Source organism: Episyrphus balteatus, chromosome 2 (assembly GCF_945859705.1).
Source record: "Episyrphus balteatus chromosome 2, idEpiBalt1.1, whole genome shotgun sequence".
NCBI classification, from domain to species: domain Eukaryota; kingdom Metazoa; phylum Arthropoda; class Insecta; order Diptera; family Syrphidae; genus Episyrphus; species Episyrphus balteatus.
Window position 1 is genome coordinate 69,262,631 of NC_079135.1, and position 18,953 is coordinate 69,281,583.

Consider the following 18,953-nt stretch of genomic DNA (forward strand, 5'->3'; position numbering starts at 1 on the left):
CTGTATATTCCAAGATTTTTTTGCCTCTTATTCCTTGCAGCAACAACAACAACCACAAAAATGTAAAAATTTATCTGTGAAAAAATGCGCTGAGCATTATTTCGCGAGCTAAATTGAGTGGAGACTTTTTGCAAAAGTAGTAGATGAGAATTCGAATTTAGCGCGTGAACTGCGTACTACCTGGCTAAAAATCCTCGCTAAAATTTATCTTTGGAGGAAATTTGTATGAAAGATAAATTTTAGAGCGATCTGCGTACTAGGCTATAGATAGCACTCATAAGGAGAAGGTCATAAACAAAAAATACCAAGACTGGAAAATTTCGTACGTCTTTCCCCCCAAAACCCTTTTGTGTACAGTGCTGTCTGTGAATATATGTGAAAGCCACCACGTTGGTAAATGACGTTAACACGCACACATTTATAGATTCACGACATTCACCACACATCCAACACGAACACAACGATAGGTTCACGACATTCACCACACCTCCCAGCTTGTAGGCAAACGTCAGTTGACCGCCGAGTTTCCAGTCTTGGTATTTTTTGTTTATGGAGAAGGTTAAAACGGGAGCAATATTCCCGAAAGAGGTGCTAAGGCAGTCTTAAGGCAGCGCTACAATCCATTGTGGATTCGATCTTCAAGCAACAAGCAACCAGCCAGTTCTACTCTTAGCCAACTGCTTGATTGAGATCTACTTGCGTTCGCGAGTTTAATAATACTAATAAGATGATGCCCACTTTTAATCCCAATCCCACCCTCATAAAACAATAGTTTTTCTGCTTAAATTAAGTGGAAACCGCTTAAATTCTGTTAAATTTAAGGTGAACTTCATTGCATTTTAATAAGAATTTTCATCTTATTAACTTATTTGGGCTCTAGTGAAAACAGGCTATTAAACATATTTTAAAATGTTTATTAACTTCAGTGTTGCAGTTTATCATACAAATTTTTAACTGCGAGATAGCTTGATGGTAAAGCACGCCAAATGACCCAAGAGTTAAAGGATCGATCCCGAATGGCTGCTATTTTTTTTTTTTATTTAATTAAAATGGCGCAAAATGTTAAACGATTTTGTAAAATGCTAAAGCCATTTTAGTAGGTAATTTACTAAGTTAAAAATCAGTCTGTTTTTGAGTTAGTAATTTACTAAAATGGCTTTAGCATTTAACTAAATCATCTAAAATTTTGCGCTAATGTCTTCAAATAAAAATAAGAAGGTTTTATATCTTAAATCAAGTGGATTTCAATAAAATTAGCACATGCAAAAAATTAAGAAGATTTGTCCGTTTAATTTAAGACGGAAGTCATCTTGGCAAAAAACCATGCAGAAATCCGTTTAATTAATTCAGAATCCTCTTGTTTTTAAGTGGGCTTTTTTCTCCGTGTATTGTTTTTGTGTTTATAGCGAATCTGAGGTAAAGTAAAAATATATTTTTTCTGTTTATGTTGAATCGGGCTTTTTTGGTCACTTCCTTTTATATGCAAATAAAAATCTTTATTTCATACTTTCTCCCTACGTTTCGTCGTAATTTCTCGACTTCTTCAGGGGTATTTTATTAAATCTGTTAAATATTACATTTAAAACTTTTTACACTATTACAAAAATTGTTTAAACTTACATGAAAATATTATTTTGTTACATTTATAAGTTGACAGATAATTAATAATTAAAAACTTTTGAATTTTCTAAAATAAAAATATAAATTATTGATTTAATAAATAAAAGTTAAAATAAAAAATAAAAACATACATCACAGCACTTTAGAAAAACTAAATGAAAAACAATTTGAATTTAAATTTGAATTATAACAGAAAATTACAACGCTCTTAATGCCAAAGAATAACTTGCTATTGTTTTGTCTCTATCTTCTTGAGTATTCATTGTTTTCGCAATATTTTGTTGTATACGTAGACTTTCAAGTGTGTATCTCTTATTTGTTCTCTTTTCCTTGTCCATTATTGTTGTATTATCGAAGTCTGCAGAGTGGCCAGTTTCTTTTATATGTTGTGATAACCCAGTAGATTCTCTTTTGTTACGAATATCCGCTTTGTGTTCGATTAGTCTCGTCTCCAATGATCTCTTTGTTGTCCCAATGTAGATCAGATTGCACGACTCCCCCTCCTTGCCTTTGCACCCAATTTTATAAATTATGTCATGTTGTTGTTCTTTTTCTATTTTGCTTTTTGTGTTGGTGAATAATTGTTTTATTGTTGTGTTTGATTTGTGAGCGAATGTCACATTCTCTTTATTTATTATTTTATTTAAGTTTCTCTTGTCCGTTAAGTTTGGAATGTATGAAATACATAATGGCAAAAGAATAAAATGTACTCTTCATCGTCAACAGCACCGAGACTATACGGATTGCCAAAAATACATAAGCCAGATCTTCCATTGAGACCTATCTCCTCTTCGACAAACGTTCCATGCTATCAACTTTCAAAACACATAGGACAAATCTTAAAAAATATAGTTAATGAAAATTACAACATTAATAACTCAATCCAACTTAAAACGCAGTTAGAAGTTATTTTTTTAGAAGAAGATGATTTTTTAGTTTCTTTTGACGCTGTTTCACTTTTCACCAACATCCCGACGTATTTAGCCATCAAAATAATAATAAAGAAGTGGGACTTAATAAAGAATTTTACAAAAATACCAAAAGCCCAATTCTTGAAAATACTAGAATTTTGTCTAAAAGAAAACAATTACTTCAAATATGATAATAAATTATACAACCAGACTTTTGGTATGCCAATGGGAAATCCTCTCTCCCCCACAATAGCGGACATCATTTTGGATGATTTGCTAGATAAAACCATAGAAGAACTTAAGACAGAAAAACAAATCACCAATCATAAAAAAGTATGTAGACGACGTGTTTGCTATAATTAAAGAAAAAGATAAAGACGCGATCTTGGAATTCTTGAACCATTATCATACTAAACTCAAATTTACAGTTGAAACTGAGCAAAACAAAAGCTTACCCTACCTAGATATCAGAATCTTCAGAACAATAAACAAAATCAAATTTAACTGGTATTCAAAAACAACAGCATCTGGTAGAATGATAAATTTCCTCTCCACTCAACCCTTACAACAAAAAATCAATACGGCGAACAATTTTATAAATAAAATAATACAAATAAGCGATATCGAATTTAAAGAAGAAAATATAAAAACAATAAAAACAATACTACACATGAACAATTTTCCAAACTACTTAATAAATAATCTAATTAACAAAAACATCAATAAAACTATTCAAAATAAAAATTCTCAACAAAATCCAGACGTTGGCAACACTGTGCGATACTATGGTATTTCATAAATAAAGAGAATGTGACATTCGCTCACAAATCAAACACAACAATAAAACAATTATTCACCAACAAAAAGCAAAATAGAAAAAGAACAACAACATGACATAATTTATAAAATTGGGTGCAGTGGCAAGGAGGGGGAGTCGTGCAATCTGATCTACATTGGGACAACAAAGAGATCATTGGAGACGAGACTAATCGAACACAAAGCGGATATTCGTAACAAAAGAGAATCTACTGGGTTATCACAACATATAATAGAAACTGGCCACTCTGCAGACTTCGATAATACAACAATAATGGACAAGGAAAAGAGAACAAATAAGAGATACACACTTGAAAGTCTACGTATACAACAAAATATAGAGAAAACAATGAATACTCAAGAAGATAGAGACAAAACAATAGCAAGTTATTCTTTGGCATTAAGGTCCAATTTATTCACTCTCCATTATATTTAAAGGCCCCATTAAAAATAAAAAATCTGTCAAATCACATACAAATTTTAAAATTTCCCGTTTTTAATGGAGACTTTAAATTTAATGGAGTGTGAATAAATTGGGCCTAAGAGCGTTGTAATTTTCTGTTATAATTCAAATTTAAATTCAAATTGTTTTTCATTTAGTTTTTCTAAAGTGCTGTGATGTATGTTTTTATTTTTTATTTTAACTTTTATTTATTAAATCAATAATTTATATTTTTATTTTAGAAAATTCAAAAGTTTTTAATTATTAATTATCTGTCAACTTATAAATGTAACAAAATAATATTTTCATGTAAGTTTAAATAATTTTTGTAATAGTGTAAAAAGTTTTAAATGTAATATTTAACAGATTTAATAAAATACCCCTGAAGAAGTCGAGATATTACGACGAAACGTAGGGAAAAAGTATGAAATAAAGATTTTTATTTGCATATAAAAGGAAGTGACCAAAAAAGCCCGATTCAACATAAACATTAATAGTTCAAATAATTGGTCAAATTATCATTAATTCATATATTTTTTCTGGCTAGCGTAATTTTTTTGTGAAAAAGAGTTTACGAATTGTTTTTTAGACCAAAAAATAAGCTTCCTGCATCATTTGTTTCAATTTTCCAGCCCGAAAAACTGTACAAAAATGCGTTTGAAAATTTTCACTTTTGTACTTTTTCTCTTTTTGAGCCAATGTAGTTAAGCCTTTAGATTCGCCATTTTACAAAATGAAGTAACAAGTTTTTGACGTTTAATTTGGCAAAGTCAAAAGCAACAACAATTTCCAAGAAATTTTTTTTACAACAACAATTTCAATAGGGCAGCTGTCAAAAAACAAAAGAAGCCATCTTTTTTTTCTTTCATCTGACAGTTCTCTATACAGACTTTTTTTTAGTGATAATACCTTCTATTTTATACCATGTTTGAAAGGTATTCGACATAATATTTCTGTACTGTATTTCCTCATTTGTTTTCATTATTCCGTTTTTGTACATAAACATGCGGAGGAAACACACAACATTATATTAAATACATATATATGGATTGTACTATCATATCAACAAATAACAATAACACCGCAACAATAATGTCCAAGCACAAAAGAAATGTAAACAAATCCATTTATTACTTGTATTAAAATCACAAAGTTCAATTTTGGTGTGTAGTACATTTGGTAGGTTTACCAACTTCACCAACACAAACATACCCATCTGAATTTTCAGATAAAAATTTCCACCTGAAAATCGTAACTAAATGTCAAAAAACGTAACTAAATGCCACCTAACTTTTTATGACATCTGAACAATCAGAGCCTCTGAAAATTCAGATCTTAAGTTCAGGTGGCCTGCGTTGAACGCGGGGATTGTTACTTTTTCAATTTCCAAAATAGAAAACTAGTAGTATTGAATTTTAGAAGTGTTTGAAAGGCATGGTATAAAAAGACAAGGTATGATCATTAGATTGGCCATTTTACAAAATGAAGTAACAAGTTTTTGACGTTTAATTTGGCAAAGTCAAAAGCAACAACAATTTCAAAAAAAAAAAATTTACCACAACATTTTCAATAGGGCAGCTGTCAAAAACGTAGGAAGCCATCTTTTTTTTCTTTCATCTGACAGTTCTCTATACAGACTTTTTTCTAGTGATAATACCTTCTCTTTGTATACCATATTTGAAAGGTATTCGACATAATATTTCTGTATCATTTTTTTCATTTTCAATTCTCTAGCCGGAAAAACTATAAAAAAAAATACCAATGTGATAAAGCCCTTAACAATTCGATATCGGCACTAAAAAAATCGTCTAATGTAAAAATCCCCATCGACAATCCACTAAAAAAAACCTATTGTGAATTGTTCCTAATTTTATAGCAACACGTTAAAATAACCATAACACTCGCTTCTCGTTACTTTTCTATGTGTCTGACATTTCCAATTTTTAATTAGCGACGAAGTTAATTTTTTTCGTTGAAAATAACTTTTTTTATCTATCTATAATTTTCCAAGTTGTTAAATAGTTTATTTGATGGTAAATTTGTTAAATTAAATATCCATTGTATCGAAGTTTATAAGTGTCTAATTGAATTGTAGGTCTTGAATTTGTATAAATTGGTGACAAACCATCAGACAAAGAATCCAGCTAGGAGGACTGCGACGACAACGGCAAAGGTGACGGCAACGGCAACGACGAAGACGACGGCGAAAAGCAAAAAAAGTGTAAAAGGTCAGCAGACAAAACAAAAAATAAAATACATATTTATGTACATAGGAGACTCCATTGATGTCTAGAGTTATTGGATGTACGATTAAAGGCATAATTTTCTTCACTCAAGGATTTGTGCGAAAAAAGGTAAAAAATTACTGCGGGCAGTTTGTTCAACGATTTGCATGTATATTAATAATTCATTCAAAATCACAATATTATTTATTTTTGTTTTTATTTTTATTTTTTTTTTCATTAATGGCATGGCTATTTCGATTTTTCCATAATCATTTCCTCTTTCCCTTCGGGTTATCTATAATAGATCGAATGGTAGCTTTATATTCATGTTTAAATAAAAAAAAAGAAGAAAAATAGAAAATGAAATGAGATTGGGGGTGGTGGATGTGATAAATTGGTCTGGGTGATAGTATTTTTGTTCATTCACAGTCTTTCTCTTCAATCTTCATACGCAAATAGGGTTTTGTTGGAACTTGATTTGTATTGAACATAATGCAAACATTATTATTAAATAATTATTATCAAATTGTTATCAATAGAGTGGAATTCTATAAAAAATGTGTGATGTAAGGAAAACTCGACAAAATCAAACAACTTGTCTATCTGTTGCTTTTCTAATCATTTTTTGATATTTTCGTTATATGAATGAGAAATGAGTATGTTTTGGATTTAAATTATTTTATATATATGTATAGCGTAAAGGGTACAATGGTTGGCACCCCTAAGCATTTTTTCACTTAGAATTGCGAACTATGTACTCTTGCATTTAAAGAGTTAGGAATATGTTTTATTATGTCAAATTAAAGTTTAAAGAATTTCTGACTTGAGTGTTATTAGCAGGGATAGGATGTTGTGGAATTTGCCTTTTTTCTTGCTTAATCGTACGACATTATAGATTAAAAACAAACACGTTTCACGTCCCCCTCGTGCCAAATATATGTATTTTATTTTGCCTTTTGTTTGCCTTTTCTTTCGTTATTGCCTTTTTTTGCATTTTCTCTTGTTATTGCCTTTTTTTGTCTTTTCCTATGTTTTTTTTTATCATTTTAGCGTCTTAAAGGTAATGCCTACACACAAAACACTCAAATATACAAACAAAAAGCTAACTAAATTAAATTACCCCACACAAACAAAATTCGAATGCAACTTGATTGTCTGCTATTGCTACCATTTATTGTCTTCTACGTTCTATTGCGCGGCCGAAAACCGACACGTATCAGAGTTCAAAAGCTAACTTACTCAGTTTACAATACTCGATTTGAAGAAGTTCTCCAGATTTTGGACATAATCAAGAGAAATTCGGAAGCTGCGAAAGGGGCAGTCGCAAAAGATGTTTTTGAGAAATACAGATCAATTTTTTTTGGCAAATAAGAACTCGAAAGAGTTGAACAAATAAATTGCGTAATACATTGGAACACAAATCCAGGGGTCGAACTACGGCATACGTACGTTAACGTATTGACGCTTTATGTCTCTATCATTTTCTTCTAATTAAATAGAGAAAGCAATAGTCAAAACGTTAAAGAACGTATGCCGTAGTTCGACATCAGAGCTCCCGGCAAATGTTGAAGTGGGCTATGTCGAGTTCTTTAATTGGGGTCCAGTCGTCTCTACAGATGTAGAGAGATATTTTAGCTCCTTTAGAGCACTCTTAAGGGACAATCGCAGGCGCTTGTTGACTGAAAATTTAAAAAAACTCATGATTGTTCAAAATTACTGCAATTAATTTTTATATTTTATTCTTTTCTCAATAAATGCCTTTTTATGCCTTTTTGGGAGTTTTATTTTGCCTTTTTTTAAGTTTTTAGGTCCACAAGATCCTATCCCTGGTTATTAGAAAAAAGTTTTTAAAAAACAAAGACTATTTTTAAAATATTAAAATAGGAAAAGCTACTCAAAAGGTATAATCATTGGCACCCAGGTACAATTATTGGCAACCTCAAAATTGAAAGAAATTTTATCAAAGTTTAGTTAAAAACAGTTTAATATAACAAATCTTCATTAAACGCAATTAAAAAAAAAAGTAAATAAAATGTACCTACGACTGGGTCGTAAATATGTGCTGGCTCTTGCATTTCAAATTACATACCTTTATCTAAGATAATTTTTTTAAAGATAAACCTTTTTTTAAACTACGCTTTTTTGTTAGAATTTTCTTAGAACATTGCATACGCCAAATTTAATCGAAATCGGTGGAGCCGTTTTCGAGAAAATTGCAATATCTCGAAAACTTTATATATATGTGATATCCGTTAAGAACGAGATATTAAAATAAAATAAAAACGGGTCTTGGAAATCAGGTACAAATCGTCTGTAACGAATTTTTGGCAAATCTATCAATCCTTTTGAGCTCTTTTTCCCCATTTTTCAAACATAAACTTATAAACGCATACACGGTATAATTGTTGGCAGTCTTAAAGGTACAATTATTGGCAGTGCCAACGATTGATGTCCCAAAGCACGCATTATTGGCACCCTCCTGCCAATAATAAAACCACTACTTTATATGGGACCAATTATTGACACCCCTTTTAATTAATTTCAACATATTTTTTATATAAAAAACAATTAAAAACATTTATTTTATTATATTGTTGAGCTAAAAAAAATAAAACTTTATCCAAAAAGTCAAAAAATAATCAAAAACGGACAGTTACCAAATTCAGTGTCCTTAGCGGGAACACTGTATTTTTTGCACTTTTTTCATGAACTTAGAACGTCTTTACTTTTTTACTAATTAAAAGGAACTGAGAATGATATAGACCTAAATTAAAATGCAGAATTGTAGAGAATTAATACAGCTTATGAAAAAAACATGATTTTTGTTCCTGGGCATAGTAGTTTTTGTGAATGCTTTATTGCATGAAGGGTGCCAATAATTGGTACAAAAATCGGGGGTGACAACCATTGTACCCCTTACGCTAAATAGGTACATATCTTCATATTGAAGTTCTAAATACATTATCGAATCCAACTAGTAATGTTGAATTCAATTCATTTTCTTGACAATGTTTTGCGATTGTAAGATTTTATTTTGTTATTATCAGAATCATACCTAAGTATTATTATATGATGCGTGTTTTATTGGTAACTCAGTACTTAGCCCAGTAAAATTGTACACGGTAAACAACAACAAATGATTGCTAAGGATAAACAAAAGTTATTTATTTGTTTTTTGACCCTTAAACAACATAGGATTATAAAAAATTAATAAAAGTAATCAGTTTTTGATGTTTCTAGCATAAAATGTTTACTCATTAAAATACTGAGTACCAATAAAACACGGCTATGTACTTAAATTCATAAGAGATTTAAGTGTAATAATAAATAATCTTTTTTTGGAGTAAGTATTTTTATTTATTTTAGTAACGGCAGGTTTCTTATCAGAGTCCTAGTGCTAATACGGGTCCTAGATCCTAGTCCTAAATTTAGTACTCAAATCTGTAACAACTCATTTCTTCACTCCATCAGTGCTTTTGGAAAGAAATTCTAGAGGCAGTCCAATATGCGGAATATTTTAAAAAGAATCACAACAAAAACATTACTGTTAAAAAAAGAGCCAAGTTCTCCTATGTTGAAATTATGCTGGCACAAAAAGTATTGAGATATAAAAGTGTACCAAGTTCTAAAGTTTGGGTTCAAATTCGTATCAATAAAATTTTGATTGTTTACTTGACAATTTTTCTATTAAATATCGATTTTAAAAGTTATTTCAAAAATTCTGTTTTACTTAAGTAAAACTAAAAATGCGAAAAAAAGATAGATTAAAATGGCCATACTTCGGTCAATTTTCAATGAAAAAATTTAGTGAGTACAGCATTTTGAAGGAAATTTAATTTTCTTTTTTTCTTTGGAGCAATGTTTATGTCTATCTCAACCCAAAAAAAATGTACAACTAAAAAAGCAAAAAAACTCAAGATTTTTTTGATATTTTTTTTATGATTGTTTCGACTATTTTGGTATGGAAATTTTTTTTTTTCAATTTTTAAAAAACATTATTCCAATAGGAAATTTAATTCTCTAGAAAAAGTTGTATGTGCAATATATCCAAATTTTGCTTGGTTTACGAGGTATATTGAAAAAACCAAAAAGGGGGCTTTTGCACCCCTATCTTCAGTTTCCACCCTCTCATTTAATAGCACTCCGCGGTTTTATCTTCTTTTATAACCCATTGAACGATTCCTGCAATAAAAACCCGTGAACGTCTTAGTTCCTTATTACCCTGTTTTTTTCGACATAATCAATAGCCTATTTCATTGCTAGACTCAAGAATGGAATCGGAAAGTCTATCACAGGTCTTTTCTCTTTGCACACAAAGTAGACCTTTGCTCTATTTGCACTACCAAATAATGAGAACTAAATCTCATTCTGTACTGCACTTATGTACGTACTTAGGGGAGATAGACCCTCAACTTCATCTACGCGCCATATGTATGGTTTCCGAGTTGTAGTTCAAATCCCTTCAGGGTTTTTCAAGTCGTGCTGACTATTACGTAACCGATCTACGCCGTGAGTTTCTCGTTCTTTCGACTCTTCTGCCTGCGGTATAGACAATACTCCCAAAGTATTGGAAACTCTACACATTCTCTACCGGCTGTTGCGAAATATTGATGTGAGAGTCTGAGTGAGTTTGAGCATTACGATTTCTGTTTCTCTCTCCACCCTTGATGTCATTTGTTTGAGTGAATATACATCAATAGATAGTTTACGCAGTTCAGAACGCTTGCTTTCGTGCGTTAAGTACGCATTATAAGTCCAGCTTTTATTTATTCCGACCAAGCTGTATAAATGAGTTTATGTATGTTCCTGACTTGGTTGTCTCTCTCTCCGTTTTAACTATTCAAATCAAATATAAAAAGTAAAAAGAAAGGAACTCACACTTTTTTCAATTATTATTAAAGTACAAATAACCATAACATTTATATGCCATTTATATACATTGATCACCGCTTAACCCATATCATATCATCTATTCTCATTGTTTGCAAATTAAAAAGAAAACGCACTTCTATTTTTACAATCTTAACTAATTATATAGCAGGTTTTTATTATTAGCACACTCTTTTTCAACTTGAAGTCATCGTAACCATCTAAGTCATCATCTACAAATATTATTAGGAACACAACAAACGTGGAAAATTAAAATAAACAAAAATCAACAAGAACAAAAAAGCCGTTTAAAAAAAAGAAAAACGTGCCACCTAAATAACAACCCATACCCCGGTTCGTTTATATTGAAATGTTGCCATTTACTCCACAAATTGTCAAAAGATTATTAGCATTAAAGAAAGGCAACGAAGATTCAGTGGAAGGCAAGTGGTCAGAAAAAGCTGTCAAAAATCTTGTCAAAAAATTAAAAAAATCAAATGCTCTAGAAGAACTCGAAAAAGCCATTTCAACACAAAACTGCAATACCAAGTGTGTTACTATACCTCGGAGTAAGCCAACAACAGGCTCAGAAAATCTTCGCAAAGGACTGCCACACGTGATTTATTGCCGTCTCTGGCGTTGGCCCGACTTACAGTCACAGAATGAACTAAAAGCACTCGATCATTGTGAATTTGCTTATCAATATAAAAAAGACGAGATCTGCATTAATCCGTATCATTATAAAAAAGTCGAACTATCAATTTTAGTACCAAAATCGCTGCCAACACCACCTGACTCAATAGCAGATTATCCATTGGACAACCATAGCAATCAAATACCCAACAACACAGACTACAATGCAATAAGAAGCAACTCACTGACCCCGCCGTATATGGAAGCAACCGCATTGGGTCAGCAAATGCCGTGTAACGCAACCATAATGGATTCGAGCGGTGGCACTCTCTCCGTTGGTAGCAGTATACCAAATACCGGAACTCCACCACCAGGCTACATGTCCGAAGACGGTGATCCAATGGATCAAAACGATAATATGAATATGTCACGTCTTACTCCACCAGTAGATGCTGCGCCCGTTATGTATCACGAGCCAGCTTTCTGGTGTTCTATAAGTTACTATGAGCTCAATACACGCGTAGGTGAGACCTTCCATGCGTCCCAGCCATCGATCACAGTTGACGGCTTTACCGACCCATCAAATTCGGAGCGCTTCTGTTTAGGTCTCTTGTCAAATGTCAATCGCAACGAAGTGGTAGAACAGACGCGACGGCATATTGGCAAAGGGGTACGGTTGTACTACATAGGTGGTGAGGTATTTGCCGAATGTCTTAGTGATTCAAGTATCTTCGTACAGAGTCCAAATTGCAACCAACGCTATGGATGGCATCCGGCAACAGTTTGCAAAATACCACCAGGGTGTAATTTAAAGATTTTCAATAATCAAGAATTTGCAGCGTTGCTCTCACAATCGGTGTCGCAGGGATTTGAAGCAGTTTATCAGTTGACCCGCATGTGTACCATACGAATGTCTTTTGTCAAAGGCTGGGGAGCCGAGTATCGCCGTCAAACGGTCACCTCGACACCATGTTGGATTGAATTGCATTTGAATGGTCCGCTACAGTGGCTGGATCGTGTTCTAACGCAAATGGGATCACCTCGTTTGCCATGCAGTTCAATGTCATAAATACATTGTTTTTTTTTTTTTTTTTAATAATATATACATAAATTAAATACAAACAAACCCCCAAAAAATAAAAGTAAAACATTAATTGAACGTATATCATGTACACTCTGAATATTTTTCGTGAGCAAATAAAAAAAAATCATGAATCGATGATGACTCTATAAGAAGTCTTTAAATATAATTAAAGATATTCATTATGTTTTTTTTTCTTTCTATTTTGAATCATCATGTTTTTATGTTGCCTTGATTAAGTTTAATTATACTATTTGTAAACAAATTTTTATTTTTAATAATTTTTTTAAATAGAATGCTATGGAAAAAATGCATATTAAAATTTAATTTAATAAAAGTAAATAGGTTTGTTTCAGTTTGCAGAGATTATAAAATGTGTCAAGAGACTATAGCTTGTTGTAACTTTTTGTATCTGTAATGTTAAATCGTTTTGTTTTTTAATAAGTAATACTATTTTTTGACTTGTTGAATTATTTCTAAAACGTTTTTTTTTTTTTAATTATTCAATTATTCCAGGTTTTGAAAGTATGTAATACACACAAAGAGCTTTTCTTATAACGAGTATCGAAATTTTGTTACCATGACTTTTAGATAATTTGACGATAAGTATTTTGAATCGGAACGAAATTCATACAGAAAAATATGAAAGATTCGTTTCGATTCACAACACTTCAAGCCAACTTATAAATCGCGTACCTTTCGCTGTTTTTGTTTTTTTTTTTTTTTTTACAAAATTTGTGGATTTATTTTAAAAGTGATTTCCGTTTTTAGAGTCAATACTGTCCGTCACTAACCTGAAATAATCAAAAGTGTTTTGGCCAATACACCAATAAATCCATTCTTTGATTTTGTCATATGAGTGCAAATGCTCAGTCAGGCCTTGTACCATCCAACAAAACAAATAGTAATCGGAAGGAGCAATTTCTAGAGAATACGGCGGGTGGGATAAAATTTTCCATTACAGGGTAGGTATGTATGTCTTGACGGGTTTTGAGGCATGTAGTGTTTTCTGGTGGACAGCCGGAAAAGTGTATTTTGGACAGTAAACTCGTATATTCTGTTTGTTTAAAAATTGCTACATTTGAATGTGAACATTTCATATTTTGTTTAGTTTAACAGACAAATTGTTTTTGAAACTGCGAAGTGGATTTCGTTTGATTCGAACCTTGAATTTTTTGATTCCGATGATACACTCTGTGTCCTTCCACTTCTTTCGCGCCTGGCCGTGCCACCAGTTTCTATTATTATAAGGTCATTAAGCTTAATTTTTGAACAACATGAGACTTTTCTGTGAAATGAAACGCATTTGTTAATCTATTTGTATTGCTGTTGAAATTTCCCAAAAAAAGTATTCGATACAATCAGTTTTTTTTTGGTTGATAGTTTTTTAATAACTAGTTGTTTTAATAACTACTCAACAAAGATAAGATGCAGATGCACTCACAAAGCTAACAAGAAACTTTGTCAAAATTCAATTAGCAGTCGGATTTGTAATTAACCTCTGCTTGTATGGGCAGCTGCGTATTTGAATATCTTACATGTTAATTCTTATTGAATTGCAGATAGTTCTTTCTTGTTCTTAAAACTTGGTTACATTATTATTTAATTAATTAAGTTGTTCTATTTGCTTATTATTATGCTTAAAGCATACAATTTAATTAATGGCTAAATGAATCCTCTATAATATTAATGTGTTATTGTTTAACTTTTATTTATTTATGTTTGCATATATTATAGTAAAGTTGTAACTCTGTTCAATTAAAAATTTACAAGCTACCGACTCTTGAATACTGAAAGATCAGAGTTGGAAACGTGATCAGAGTGATTTGTGATTATCACAAGTGATAAAATTTATTGTTATTTATTTAAAAAAAAAACAAATTTTTATTATAATTTTTGTTTTACATTAACTACTCATTTTTCATTTCGTCTGCATAAAAAAATAAAAACAAAAAAATAGCTTATTGGTAAATATTTGGTTTTTATTTTGCGTGTACAATGAATATTGGGGATTGTTATTCAATTAATTGATCAACAACACGTGTCGTGTCGATATATTGATGTAAAGAGAACAGCAGTCGAACGACTGTTCAAATCGGTAGCGTTGGGCTTTTGGTTTTCGACAACGATCCGAATAATTCTTATTGGATTTGGTCCCTGCTTTAATTTATATTCTTTTCCCTAAGAAGTTTTTGTATTTTATATTCTGTGTTGTTGGTAATACAAATAACAAAAAATCGATAACTCTATAACTTTCACATGAAAAGTTATTGTCTTGTATTGTAATCACATCCTGTAGAAGGTTTTTTATTTTTGTAACATATAATGATTTTTCTCCAATCACATTACCGATTCCTCTGCAGTTTTCAATTTTATAAACTCTTCAAACTGACAAATCAACAAGCAAATATAAAAATAAAAAAAGTGTTCATCACTCGCTGCTTATTTTTAAATTATTTTATTATTATATTTGACTATTCAAAATAATCGTTAAGAAAATTATTAATTGTTTTTTTTTTTTTTCTTTTTTGTTTTTATAAAACAAGAGTACAAAGTACTCATTCTAGGAAATATAAGTAAAATAACAAAACTGTGAACTTTTTAATGAAGGAATGTAAGCTATAAGCTTTCTTTTCTATTTCTTTAATTCATGTGTAAATCCAGTCATTTTTATGAATATCAAATATAATTCTTGTTTTTTTTTTTTTCTAGTATAGTATATTCATTCGGACTCGCAATGTTTTTTTTTTTTTATTTTCATTAATTTAAAAATAAAACAAAAACAAATAAATAACATCTATTAAGAGTAAGATTAAAAATACAATTTTATTTAAGTAAAAAATTATACAAATAATGAAGAAAAAACTAATAATATGTTTGCTTTTGTTCAAGAATGAAAATTTACAAAACGCAAGAAATAAAAAAGAAAATTATGAGAAACATTTTCTCATTAAAAAAATATTATCTTAAAATAATACTTTATGATCTGCGTTCTTTAATTATTATTATTATAAAAAAATAATTATTAATATTTAATATTAATATGAATAAAAAAAAAATAGAAACATAAATATGTAATAAATATTCAATAAAAATAGAGCAGTGTTATTATTTTTTTTATTTTTTTCTTTTACAGCCAAAAAAAAGAAGAGATTTTCAGTTGATTAAAAAAATTTTATTGTGTTCCGAGAAAAAGAAGAACGATGTCTTCGAATTTCACAAAGAATTTATCTTTTTATTTGGAGCGAATCAACTGTTCAGAAGAAAGGTAAATATGACTAACTTCGAACCCGAATATAAATGTTGAGAAGTCTATTTACGGGAGGTTGAGTAAGTCTATTTTGTGGGATCACTTTTGTGCTTATAATAGTATTAAATCAATACAAATTTACACAAAATAAAATAAATGAGTCAACATTATTAATGCAAACACATTGGCTTTTGTCTAAAGAATTAAACCGAGAAATAAAGTTGGGGTCCTTTTTAATATATCGGTCATTTACTTGAATACTGTCATAACTCAAAAATAACGAACTTTGAGTTTTTAATGCAGAAGCTATTGGAATAAAGTTATCTTTAATCCTACAGAAAGTCATTTTTTAGCTTTAAAAACTGACGTAGAAGGAGCACTTGTTTTGTTTTAGGAACTGACTTTTAACATACAAAAATAGATCGATACTAAATTTAAAACTCGTTTCCTGAAAAAAAAAACAGTTTTTTTGAGTTATGACAGTGTTCAAGTAAATGAGCCATATGGTCTTATCTCTTATTTTATCAATATAATAATTGTTTGATTATCACCGAAAATCCATTTAATACGGTGCGGTGGTACATCATTTGCTATAATTAAAAGAGAAGGGATCAATACTGATTTATCGAAATCCCATCTGAAAAAAATATAAACTGTAACTTTTGACGCTTTTGTTATTAAAGTAAAATGCAATATATAAAATTCTCTGCTCACGGGGATTGTTGCCGTATACTGGTATACTCCTCTGAATCGGCTGGACGGATTTTAATGTTTTTTTTTTTTTTCTGTATGAGAGAGTAGGGGCCAAATTCATAGTCGTTACTCAAGTTAAGATTTTTCTCAACTTAAGCATTCACTTAAGTAGAATAAACTTGACAAAATATTTTTTTTTCAATCAAACTCACAATGATATTTGACTGATTTGAGAAAACTATCATCTAAAAATATAACTTTTTTAATAATTCCCTATTAGTTTATTTCTTTAGTGTTAAATTTCGCCTATCGCAACAAAAACAAAACCAAATCGATGAAGAATTATTATAAACAATATATTTTCAGATGACAGCTGGATTGAGATAATTTTTTCCTTAAAGGCTTGGTCACACCGGAGGGTACATGCGGGAGCGGTACGGGTAATTGTATGAAATAAATTTCAAACTGACATATCAACGTTCAGATGTGGAATTTTTTTCATACAATTACCCGTACCGCTACCGCATGTACCCTTCGGTGTGGCCAAGCCTTAAGTCGAGACTTTACTTCACTCAAGTGGATCGCTCTATTCTTGCTGCGAATATTGACATTACTTGAGGCAATGCTTAAGTTGAGAAAAATCTCAACTTGAGCAACGACTATGAATTTGGTATTAGATAACGTATTCTTATAAGCGAAAAGCGAGTAAAACAGACTAAAATTTCAGAAAATCCACCTACTGATAGATTAAAAAAGTAACAACAGAAATCCCAATCTTTTCCATATTGCCGAAAAGGTGCGTGATATAGCCATCATTCGTCCAGATTTTCGAGGAGTTCCAGTTAGATGATTAAAAACACTGGCACAAAATCTTAAATTATTTAGTAAATTGCTAAAGCTATTTTAGTAAATTAAAAAGGAGTCTTAATAACTTACTAATATACCCTTAGTATTTTACTAAATCGTTTAAAACTTTGCGCCACTCTTTTTGTCTATATTAAAAAATTATGCATTCAGCAAAAAAAGTATCTTTACGATACGATTAGTTATTAAAAGAAAGACTTTTTAAGTGGGTCTGTTTCCGAGACTTCTTTTTATAGTTTCCTGATTATTTATTTGATTTCAGAAGCTCCAAAATAGAGTCGAAATTGTTGGTGTAAAAAAATTATCAAAAACAGTTACACGAAAAAATTGGTCAAATTCATCAAATAATAAAAAAATTATATCTTGATTGAACAAGAGGTCTTCAGATTCAGAAAAAGTGACAAGACATCAATTCTATTGCATACTAAAAATGAAATAATAATAATTAATTTTGGATGGGAAAATCGCGTTTTTAACTGCCAGGGTTCAGTATTCGAAGTAGACTTACCATATTGAAAGCGACGAAAAAGGCGACATCACCAGTTTTTGTAAGGGGACAAGTGTTCAAAATTGGTGTAAAACATGTTTTTGAAAAAATATAACACCAGTATATTAATGAAGGATTAAGGTAGTTCTCAACAAGTTGCCAACTTTCAGATATTCCAAATATACTTGACACATAATTTTTATTTATATAAAAGTTTCAATTAAATCAAAAGTAATACTTATTTTATTTTACTTTTATTGAGAAATATCAAGATTAAAGTGTCAAGAGCTCAAATTCAATTTGATCTCAACAACTAACTTTACAGATTACACACAATTTCATAAATATAGATTTTATTCTTAATTAACATTTACATTATACATATTTATAATGCTTTATAATAATATAAAGAATACAAATACCTGAATTTGTAAGTACAAAATAAATAAGCTCCAAATTTATTGTACTATGTGTTTTTTTTTTCTTTTTTATTTATAAATGCATCAGTTTTGCTTTGATTAAGGACGGTTAGATACATTTGTAGTTTAAGTTTTAAAGGCTACTAAACAAAAAACAAAGAAAAAAAAATGAATGGAACACATATTTTTTGCCCACAAAATTCGATGAATGATAATATGTACACATGTCTTTCTACATAGCAAAAACAAGCTAAGATGAATGTAATGCAATTTTTGTCTCATTTTACTTCTTGGCTCCTTTACTTTGCGATTTGTATTACATCCAAACCTCTTACATACAAAAACGGTTTTCTAGCATATTCCAGTGAAACAAATAACAAACTTTAGTCAAAAAATTTTAGATTTTGTTTTTAAGTTTTCTTCTTTTAAAAAATTGTTTAATGTTATACGATTTGGATGCAAATCCCACTGGGGTCTACAAAGGTTTAAGTGTAGAAACAACTAAATCAATATGTCTTAAACATATGTAACTTGATTTCCCTTTGTTCAATTCATATTTTTAACTTTAAGAAAAATGTATATTTATTTTAAGAACTGAACAAAATTTGCTGTGTAGATACGTGGTTCAGGCAGAAACGGGACG

General features: G+C 30.4%; 2 protein-coding genes and 1 long non-coding RNA gene across 5 annotated transcripts in view; 2 read left to right on the top strand and 1 right to left on the bottom strand.

Moving 5' to 3' along the window:
• Window positions 1-1,373: 1,373 nt before the first annotated feature.
• Window positions 1,374-1,879, bottom strand: LOC129911509 (uncharacterized). The gene is made up of 3 exons (XR_008771652.1): window positions 1,752-1,879; window positions 1,621-1,687; window positions 1,374-1,563 (listed from the first exon to the last, which is right to left on the bottom strand). It is a non-coding gene; the product is annotated as an uncharacterized LOC129911509 (long non-coding RNA).
• A 4,124-nt stretch (window positions 1,880-6,003) lies between these two features.
• Window positions 6,004-14,478, top strand: LOC129911498 (mothers against decapentaplegic homolog 3). 3 transcript variants are annotated; one of them, XM_055989314.1, is made up of 2 exons: window positions 6,004-6,143; window positions 11,053-14,478. In XM_055989314.1, exon 2 carries the CDS (start codon window positions 11,254-11,256, stop codon window positions 12,583-12,585), a length of 1,332 nt encoding a protein of 443 aa, XP_055845289.1. In that variant the 5' UTR covers window positions 6,004-6,143; window positions 11,053-11,253; the 3' UTR covers window positions 12,586-14,478. The 3 variants fall into 3 exon arrangements, with proteins under 3 accessions (XP_055845289.1, XP_055845287.1, XP_055845288.1); XM_055989312.1 differs by having other exon boundaries at window positions 6,012-6,143; window positions 11,070-14,478; XM_055989313.1 differs by having other exon boundaries at window positions 6,033-6,143; window positions 11,056-14,478.
• LOC129911492 (uncharacterized) overlaps window positions 6,030-18,953 on the top strand; it is a 99,765-nt gene continuing 86,841 nt past the window's right edge. Inside the window, exons 1-2 of the mRNA XM_055989306.1 lie at window positions 6,030-6,143; window positions 15,734-15,865. Of these exons, the coding sequence (XP_055845281.1) occupies window positions 15,801-15,865 (65 nt within the window). The 5' untranslated portion in view covers window positions 6,030-6,143; window positions 15,734-15,800. The remainder of the gene's footprint in view (window positions 6,144-15,733; window positions 15,866-18,953) is intronic.

What these genes read in the sequence shown, in the direction of transcription:
- LOC129911498 (XM_055989314.1), top strand. Translation starts at nt 11,254, where the DNA reads ATGTTGCCATTTACTCCACAAATTGTCAAAAGATTATTAGCATTAAAG.